The sequence below is a fragment of the Gossypium raimondii genome, chromosome 12 (genome assembly GCF_025698545.1).
Source record: "Gossypium raimondii isolate GPD5lz chromosome 12, ASM2569854v1, whole genome shotgun sequence".
Classification (NCBI taxonomy): domain Eukaryota; kingdom Viridiplantae; phylum Streptophyta; class Magnoliopsida; order Malvales; family Malvaceae; genus Gossypium; species Gossypium raimondii.
In genome coordinates, this window is record NC_068576.1 from 1,484,029 (window position 1) to 1,494,757 (window position 10,729).

At 31.8% G+C, this 10,729-nt stretch overlaps 1 protein-coding gene across 2 annotated transcripts; it reads right to left on the minus strand.

Annotated features, from left to right (window-relative positions):
• Positions 1-530: 530 nt before the first annotated feature.
• Positions 531-7,736, minus strand: LOC105762695 (expansin-A20). Of its 2 annotated transcripts, XR_008191649.1 has the most exons (5): positions 7,133-7,735; positions 6,735-7,053; positions 6,339-6,641; positions 1,650-1,735; positions 531-751 (listed from the first exon to the last, which is right to left on the minus strand). XR_008191649.1 is itself a non-coding variant. In XM_012580533.2 (4 exons), exons 1-4 carry the CDS (start codon positions 7,266-7,268, stop codon positions 679-681), a joined length of 831 nt encoding a protein of 276 aa, XP_012435987.2. In that variant the 5' UTR covers positions 7,269-7,736; the 3' UTR covers positions 531-678. The 2 variants fall into 2 exon arrangements, 1 of the variants encoding a protein (XP_012435987.2); XM_012580533.2 differs by lacking the exon at positions 1,650-1,735 and having other exon boundaries at positions 7,133-7,736.
• Between the last annotated feature and the right edge of the window lie 2,993 nt (positions 7,737-10,729).

Here is a 10,729-nt window from a genome sequence, read left to right on the forward strand (position 1 = left end):
CTCATGTAACTCTCTGACTTAGGTTACACGGCCAAGTCACACGTCCATGTGATAGGCCGTGTAAACATGAAAATTTATATTAAATAGGTGCAGGGGTTACACAGCCAAGCCACATGCCCGTGTGTTAGGCCGTATGATCAATACTAAGCATTCTGTTTTGAAAATTTTAAGATGCAGGGGACACACGGCCAAAACACACGCCAATGTGCTAGGCCGTGTATCACACACGGCTGAAACACACGTCCGTGTCTTTACCCGTGTGGACAAAATAGGGCTATTTCCAAGCTATATTTCTCACCCAAATTTGCCTTCCACTTGCATCAACACTTAGGCACATTCGCAATGCAATACAAGACATTTAAATCAAGCCAAAACCAATTTTAACACATATCATAATACCCCTTATATCCAAGCATTCACTCTTACCTAATTGACCATATAAACATATAAGTATATTTTACCAATTATTCTATTTAAACCATTCATCAATATACCTATATGATTTTCATTAGTCAACCATTTTCACCACATATGAAACATGTTAAGGACATATATATACATATCAAAATATACCAATTACAAGTCATACCAATGGCTAATTTCAACCAAACACATACATGTCATCATTGGCCCAATTTAGCCCATACATGTCATTATAACCAAAATGTAGTTTACTAATTATACCGAAACGAGCCGATGGATAGTGTGATAAAGCTTCGACCAGCCTCCAACCTTTACGAGTTTCCGAGTACTATAAGACAGGGGGAAATAAAATAGAGTAAGCTTTAAAGCTTAGTAAGTTCGTAAAATGGGAATTTTAACTTACCATTCATTTACAATTAAGGTAAGCATATAAAATACATCCAAAGCAATTTGGTCAATAGCCTATACACATATCCTCATCAAACATGTCAGTCATATATTTCACATGAATATCAAGAAACATGTATGAGTTCATCAAATATCAATTTTTCATGTACTTCAGGCATATATAGGTAATGATTCATTTTGAACTCATATTTACTCATGTCAGGATTTTGCTCGTTGAATCATTGAAAATATTGATGGATACACAGGTAGTACACACAAGGTGTACAAACTGTAATCCGTCAATTCATATTCGGGAGTGCTCATTCGAGCACATAAACGGGAAGCTCTTTTGAGCCATATAACGAGAAGCTCCTGTGAGCTATGTAACGGGAAGCTCATACGAGCCAATATAGAGAAGCTCCAGAGAGCCATTAATTGGGAAGCTCATGAAGAGCCTTTAAATGGGAAGCTTCAAAGAGCCATATATTGGGACGCTTATAAGAGTTGCATTGTGTCCATAACACATGCATAATCACAACCAATAGGGATGCTCCGAAGAGCTATTAACGGGAAGCTCGCAAGAACCATATAATAGGAAGCTCATGAGAGCTAATAACGAGACGCTCTTTCGAGCTGTGGCGTGTCCACAACACATGTAGGACCACAACCAATTCAAGAACCCTGTATCCATCGAATTCCATTTATCCAAACGGGTCTTAATACTTGTCAGACATTATTGGATATATGATTAATTTTCATACATGTCAATTACACAAATTCACATACACAACATTCAATGTAAAACATATAAATATGCAATTTTAGTTACACGAACTTACCTCGACAAGTGTTCGTGTACGCAAAAATCTACTAATCTGATACTTTTCTTTTCCTCGTTCTAACTCCGTATTTGGTCTATTCGGATCTATACGAATGAATTTAACATAATTCATATTCAATTCAATCCAATTCACATCTTAGGCAAAATTACTATTTTGCCCCTATACTTTTAATTAATTTTGATTTCGTCCCTAGGCTAGGAAAATGAAATTCATGCAATTTAATCCTTATTCCAAGCCTAGCCAAGTTTTTACATATAACAATAACAGCCCATGTATTTCACAAAATTTAGAATTTTTCCATGAATTTTACATCTTTTCAATTTAGTCCCTAAATCATAATTTCATCAAAATTCCCTCTACAAAAGTTGTTTATCTATCAACAACCTTTCATTTTATACCATAAAATTCATAATTCATGCATACTCATCCATGAAAAAACCCTAGTACTTTGATAACTTTACAAATCAATCCCCGAGATAGCTAGATTAAGCTATTATGATCTCGGAAACATAAAAATTACTAAAAACGGGACAAAGATACTTACCCAATTAAGCCAAATAAACTTTCTTCAGTTCTCTTCTCTTAGCTAGGGTTTCCATGTATTTTATTTGTGAAAGATGATATAAAATGATTATATTTCTTATTTAATTAAAATATCATCTTTTATTATTTCATCTTTCCAATTTAGTCCTTTTCTTTATTTAATTTTCAATGAATGAATCATCATACTTATCTACTAACTCCTCTTAATGGTCTATTTGTCATATAAGGACCTCCAATTTTGAATTCCATTGCTATTTGATACCTATAGCTACTAGAACTCAACTTTTGCATTTTATGCAATTTGGTCCTTTCCATATAATTAGACTTGTAACCGATAAAATTTCTCTACAAAATTTTCATATGATATTTAAATCATAATGTAGACCATGAAATAATTTTAAAATTATTTTTCTTCTGGATTCGGATTGTAGTCCCGAAACCACTGTTCCACTTCATTGAAAACGGGCTATTACATGAGTTGTTATTTAAATTAATTATTTAGTTTTTAAATTAATTATTTAGTTTTGTAAAGTATTGAAATTTAATGATTTATCATGATTATATATCATTATAGTATTGTGTTGACACTTATAATATTTTATTTTATAATTACGCCTTATGTGTTTTAAATATGTTTTATAATAGTCATATGGTGAAAAAGATTTCAAAAAATATTATGAATAAATCTTATAGTTTGTTGAAAAATGTGGAATGTTTTAGATGTGCATACCAGGAAGTGCCCATTTCCTAAAACATTTCGATAAATAAGCAATTTTCATATTTAAAAGATTGGTAATTTATTAAATCATGTCTTTGGACTGAGCGAGTTGAAATTGGGAATTATATCTAGCTCATCAATAAAGATCATATCACTTGGAGAACTAGATTGGATCGAGTCTATGTAATCCCTTGGATTAAGGAAGTTAGGTCGAATTGGAACGTTAAAAATTTAGCTGCCAACAATCCTTATTTACCTTGGTTGTTAATATTATATTGTATTTAACTAGTTTAGTTGTTGTTTAATAAGGATTATTAGATCTTTGTTATGTTAGTAAGTCTCAAAAAACTTTATATAATTGAGAGACTTGTATACATTGATGTACTGAATTTGAGATAACTTAATCTATTTAAGTGAAGAACATTATTTGTATAAGTGCATTTGATTGTAAAATTTTTGTGGTTTTACAAGCTAAGTTCTCAGGGGGAGACTTTAATGGTGAGAGTTCTAGTCTTCATATATGCAAAAGTGAGGAAATTGTCACTAGGGTGTGATAGATTTAGGTTCACTTGCTGTAAGTGTTTAAAGATAGTGAATATTTCTCACTAAGCTAGGTCTTGCAAACGTAAGGAAAGCGAATTGTGTAAACAATCTTTGTGTTCCCTGTTTTTGTTCTATCCTTCACAGTGCTTGGAATGTGTCAACTTTCCCAATGATTTCGGCCATGACTCAGCTTGTTGGTTCAACAATCGGTATTAGAGCTTCTCACTTAACATAACTAATAGAGATTCCTGGTGTTACTATTCACAAGCTATCGAAGGATCATCAACCTCTTGACCCCCTAAGTTGGAGACTAGTCACTACATTTATTGGAAGGCTTGTATGAAAGTTTATATCAAAGCAATTCGAGGTTCGAGGATAGCAAAGAAGATCAGTCAATAGAAAGATGAGAAATGACCTAGACTGCCTCGTACAAAGCACAAGTACTATTTCAATTAAAAGTTTATTACTATAAATATTACAAGGCTTTGTTTTAAAAAAAAGTTAACTTCCATTGTGCCTAAAAACACTATTTTCTAAATCAATTTTTCTAATAGGTTCATTTAGCTCTCTAAGTTCTGGAGTTACTTATGAATATAGTTCAAGTCTTCATCAAGATTGTTAGAGTTGTGTGATCCGGATCTCATTTGATCCGGCCTAAAAAGTTTGAGGTGCAACTCACTTATTAAAGAAATAAAATAGAAAGGTAAAATTAGAGATTTGTGGGGGTGAAGGTCCGATGGCCTTCTTTTATTTCCTTTTTTTCTTTTACATTATTTGTCTCTTTATTTTTTTTAAATTTTCTTTCTTCCTTTATTTTTCCTTTATATTTTTTTGTAATATCAGCAATGTTTGAATTATGCCCTCCCAAGGTCGAGACGATAGTGATTAATTATGTTTTCGGACTTCACCACTTGCTTGCTTGACTTGATAGGATAAAAAAAGTTATTTCATCAATCAAAACCAATGTTTTTAGAACCAAACTGAATTGACCAGTCGCATCGAGAATCAGTCGAGGTACTAATTTAGAGATAGGGGTTGAATCAATACAAACCAAGTAAAACGATTCTCTACTTTTAAATATTTTTATTAATTTTTTAATAATTTATTTGATCAAACTTGATGAATTAATCAAACTGGGAATTGGTGACCTGATTGGTTCAACCATCAGTACAGACCTTGCCGTACAAGTTGAATCCGTATAAGACTATACTTCTTTTAACACTTCAAAATGGCGCATAGCCGAAAACCTATTGTATTGTTATTTTTCAACATTAGTGAATTTCTCCTCCTCTGCCTGTGGTTTTTTTTTTCCGATAAGGATTTTCCACGTAAAATCTACGTGTTCTTATTTTTCTTTCTTATTGATTTGCGATCATTCCTACTACCATTATCGACATCTAGTATTAGAGGTGAGCGTTCGATCGAATCGAATCGCATAAAAAATTTCGAGTTAACGAATTTTATTTTATCATCCTAACTCGATTTGAAATTTTCTCGAATTATAATTTTCAAAGGGATCAAATTATAATTTTAGCATGGCTTAAAAGATCCTTGAATGGGATTTATTGTCTCAATAAGCCCATAAAAACAAGGTATAATGACTTGTTAAGTTTCTAATTTTACATAAAAATTCATTTTAGCCATTCATTTAATTATTCATCTCTTTTAGTCCTTAAACTTGTATTGTTTATTAAATCACCAAAATACATAGAAAAATTAATTTCTATTAACTTTGCTAGGTGGCATTAATTATTTTTTAAAATTTTAATAATTCAAAAAATAAAAAAATATTTTTAAAAAATATAAAAAAATATTTTTAAAAAATTAGTTAATTGTGAATGTAGCATACACGTAAACATCACGTCAAAAAAATTAACACGCTTAACTTTTCCGCCTATTTTAAAATAATTTAACAAACAATATAACTTCAAATATTAAAATCAAAATTCAGGACCGCAAAAAGGCAATGTCTAGATTAAAGCCCTATGCATGCTTTGGGCATCTTTTAAGCTTTATAGCAACAGATGCACAATGTAATTTTGCAGCTGCAAGTCTCGGGATAATCGTAGGCCATTTCAGATTCTCAATATCCAAATTGCAGAAGTAGTATCTTTTTATTTTTTATAAAATGCACAATTAAACATGTTTGAAACTTATGTCATTTTAATGGTTGTAATAACAATTATTAATTAAAGCTGAATCAAGATAATCTTTTAAGTTAATTCTTATTTTAAAAATAAAATAAAAAATAAATTCTTGAATATAATATTATGACTTTAATTGTTAGGTTAAGTCAAGGATATTTTTAGATTTGAGTGAAAATTATATTTTAAAATAATTATGAAAATTATCAATAAAATCTTGATTGAAATAACAAAGTTGAAATTTTGAATATTTTGATGTTTTGAGTTTAACTTGTATTGTATTTAGATTATTTTCTACATTTATTGTGTTTAAATTTTTTATATGAATTTTATATAAAATTAAAAACTCATAAAAATATTTGTTATTTTAAAAAATATTTTATTTAATTAAATTGATGTCGGACACAAATTAATAAATTAATTACATTCCAACTAAGTATTAATTTTAAAATATATATATACTAATTAGGAAACACAAGGCCCAACTTGGACCTTCAGTTCATGTTTCTTCTACTTTCTTTTTTCTGTTTTGTAGCCACTTTTTCTCCTCTTTTGACTATCATGCCGAATTCATGGCATGACTGGAGATGTTCTCAATCATCTCCTACTAACTCCTGGTTTACACTTGTACACCTCTTCATTACAGATAAAACTGTAAATTACCAACACCAATGGTTCTCTACCATCTTTCAACACATAAAAATCTCAAAAAGAAAGAAAAAAAAAAAGTTGCCTTACTTGAACTGTTTCCCTTCAAACGTCTGACCGAACTGCCAATTCGCTGGTGCAACACTGTAAGACGCAACCGTCCTTCCGGTACTCGCTGTTACCTCAAAAGAAAGTGGCTGTCCCACAAGATTAATGTTGGAGTGCCAGTTTTGTCCCCAGTTCCTTGCCATTGGCAGCCACCCTGTTTTGGAGCCCTTCACTTTCACTCCCACAACTTCACCATCCAATCCCACATTGGTAATCAAGACCTGAAAGAAATGAGCACTCCCACTCATGCTAAATCTCATCCCTCCCCTTCTTTCACACTTCACCCTACTCAAATGTTTGCAAACAAAAACAGTCATTTCAGTTTCTTTTATGGTAAAAAGCTTTGTTGTAGTTGGAGTCAGATATGTTTTTATTTACCTCTTATACTGAACAGGTACAATTTCTGCTTTTTTTTCTGCAATTTCAACAAATGCAGCCTCAGACATCTCAAAGTGTTCCTTGGGGAAATTACACCACCCACCATAATCTGAAGAAAGCCCGTAATTTGGTGGACAAAAATCTGTAGCAGTGAGGATGACTGAGGGACTCCCTTGGAGACACCATAAGATATGGTCAACACATCTGACCTCAAAGCAAGCTCCACATGTACTCCCTTTGTTGAACAACATGGTACTAAGTCCTGCACTGTATTTCCCATAGCTGGCCTTATGAAGATCCCCATAACCACAAGCTCCTTCTGCAAGATCAGGTGACTGATATTTAACTTGAAAATTGAAAGAACATTGCTAGGAAATGGCAAAAAAAGTAAGAAGTACCTGTGATGATTGATGCATCTGCTTGTTTGGTATATGTTGCAGTAGCTGATTTCCATTCTCCCTGCTTGGAAATGACTTGGGAAGTTATTGTTGGCAGTAGAATCAAATAGAAAACATGAAGTTGAAGGGCACCCATTTGAGATAAATGATCTCTCTGAAGTGAACTTTTGAGTTATGCTTCGATATGGTTCTTTTTGCTTTTAACTCTTTATTGGGATTGTTGTTAGAAGAAGGGTAAAGAAAGCCCTCCACCCTTAGCAAAGGACCTCAAAGTCCTTTGTTCTATAGCGTTGTAAGTATGAAATTTTGATCATAGGCAAAAAGACAAGCAGAGGATGGAAGTCCTTGGTTCACATTGTGGGATTAAATTTGGAGACCCCAAAAAAGAGAGTGGTGCCCCTCCTGCATTTTGGTAGAGAGTTAAAGAGGGCAGAAGGCTTTAGTGATGGTGGCAGACAGGAAACGCGGAAAGTGTTGAAAGAACTAAGAACATTGTATGGAAGTTTAGATTTGTTTGTAGCAAAGCAAGCACTCAAACAAAGTCAAGATACATACATCCATTTCTCTTCTTTTTATGCAAGAAATATAATAAAGGCCAGGGACTTCACAGCCAAAAAACACCATCTTTTTTTGACTGTTGGGATTGGGAACGTCTCACCACTAATGTATCATCTATCCAAGGCCGGTTTTTTACCAATCAACAAAATGCAAAGGGCTCTAATGTTTTGTTTCTGTTTTAATTGTGAGGCAAGGGTTGAAATGGTCTTTTCCAACTACTGTTTATCGTTAAAAATTTTAAATTAATTTTAAGGAGTATATAATTAGTGATTAATTGGTAAAAATGAAACAGATAAATAATATATTTTTAAAATTTTTAATTTATAAGTTTTTTACGAAAATAGTAAATCCATTCCCTTTTGTAAATTTGTATTGATGATAAAAGTTATTATCAATAAATATAATTAAAATATTATTTATTCTTGAATTAAAACATAATGTATTAAATAAAGTGTGAATATTTGATAAATTGTCGTGTGTCTTTTTTAATATTTTATTATATCTTTATAGTACACTTGTCAACTCTTAACCCTATTTGTAGAGCTTAAAATTTATTAGTGTACTAAATATTTTCTTTTTAATAAAAATATTAATATTTGATGCACTATGTACTTTTCTTATTTTACAGGCAAACTTAAAAATTATCATGTTCATATTTTATTATACCTATAAGACATTTATCCCCCCTTAATCTTAGCATCAAATATTTTTTTCTAGACATAAATATTTCTTAAAATAAAAAAATTGTTTATACAGATATAATCGTTGGAATTTAAAAAAATAATAAAAATGTTGATATTGATGGTCGAATTCGGCGGGGATGATAAGAACGATAAATTAGCTAAAGTGGGCCACTGTGAGACATTGTTGCCCGAATTGGTTGCCACCACTTTGGCACAATTTGCCATTATGTGCCACACCAAAATTGAACAAGTTTGAGATTGATCGTGGAAATCGCTTTTTTCTCTCTCTCCTTATTTTGAACTTAAGGTTTCTCTTATTGTCAAAAAAAGTTCTCTCTTTTTTTCTTTTTCTCTCAATAATAGATAGAAATTAAACCACATTTCTATTGGATGAATATTCGGTGGGTTTTAATTATAGTATTTATTAATACATAAAATTCGATTAAAATTTGGTTGAGAAAATAATTTAATTTAAATAATTATAATTAAATAAATAATATTTTAGGAATAAAAAATTGGTTATTGGGTTGGATAATTATGTTAGATTGTTTTAATCTAATTAAAAATCGACTGCCTTTATAATTATTCCTAATACATGAAATGTTCAATTAACTCAAATGTAATGTATATAGCGTGGGTAGCATATTAGGGGAATCCCGAGTTTTCAATAAAATTTGTTTCCCTCTCTTTGGTTGAGGATACGCTGTCGAAATTTAATGAAAGTTTATTTAAGTTCAAATAAATTCTTTTTTTCATGAGTATTCGAGATATGGATCTGTGAAATTATAATTGCAACTTCCTTGGCAATTATAATCCAAAATTATAACTACAAATTTCGATTTTGGTTTACCCATAAAGAAAGTTAACAGATAGAAGAGTCATAGGTGTTTTTAAAACCATTTTGTACGCATGAAAGCGACTCAATAATTGTCAACAAACTGTTCGAAGTTACAAATAAAACTTTCTAAAAGAAGCAAATACCAATTCTTCACATTTCCCCTCAATGCAGTGGGGGAAGGCTTTGCACTTAAAAACATCAAATGCTCCTAAAATATTTATATAGTCATTGTACTAGATCAAGTGCTCGATTAGGTCCTTATCCCTTCATAAATTTCTTCAAGGAATCTGAAAGTTTGCAGCAAGTTAACAACTACAATCTTTGCAGCAAGTTAACAACTACAATCTTAAACTTGAAGGGGTTATTGGAACAAGACACCTAATCTATTTCTTCAACATCATGCCTAAAAGCTTGAATAACTCATCTTAATGCCTCCATTTCATCATGCCAAGCTTCTTGTTGCTAGGGAAAAACTTGTTGTGGTCAATATTTTGGGGCAGGGGTTATGAGCTTGACCCTAGACATTATGAGGAAGTAGCTTTATCATGTTGGGCTTGAAAATGAGGGATTTTGACATGCTTCTAACTCTCTTATTATTCTAGTATTTTGGTAGAGTTATTCTTGGTATTATTGGCATTGTTGCTCATGCTACATCATTTGTGTTGGTTATTTGATAAAAGAATGTATTGAAATAGAAGGCAATAAAACAAAATAAAGAAGTAAAACATATTATGAACTACTATTTTTCATTACAACATATAAGTTTACATGGACAACTCTGCTTAAATAAGCTAAAAATAATAATAAATAATTACAACTTGGCAAATCTTGGAACTTATATAGTACAACTTACCTCTCTATTGGTTGAATTTAGTCTAATTAGAAACCAAAACATCTCATAAAAAATTATCATCGTTTCAGTGCAAGTTGACAACTTGCAGAGAAAGGGCTCGCACGTATAAGCTTACTTAACAAAGTTAGCACATTTGGTGACTTCGCACTTTTAGTGAGCTAGCACATTTGATGAGCTCATAATTTTGGATGAGTTCGCGGTTTTAGATGAGCTTGCAGGTGTCCGATCTGTCTTCGCAATTGCATGGATTGCCACTTTGCAACACTCCTCATTAGCCTCCATACTGTGAACCTCAGTATCATATCGTAGCTTCTCGAACTTCATCTTCCCAAGAGGTTTTGTTAGAATGCCCGCTAACTGATCTTGCGAACTGCAGTGAAACAAAGATTCTTCCTTAGCTTGTTCCATTTCTCTCACAAAATGATACTTGATTTTGAAGTGTTTCGTTCTTCCATGGAACACTGGATTTTTTTGCAATTGTGATAGCAAACTATGCTTACATGAACTACTATTTTTCATTACAACATATAAGTTTACATGAACAACTATGCTTAAATAAGCTGAAAATAATAATAATTAATTATAACTTGGAAAATCTTGAAACTTATATAGTACAACTTTATACAATATTATGGAAATTTGGCACCACTTGATTTTGTCACACC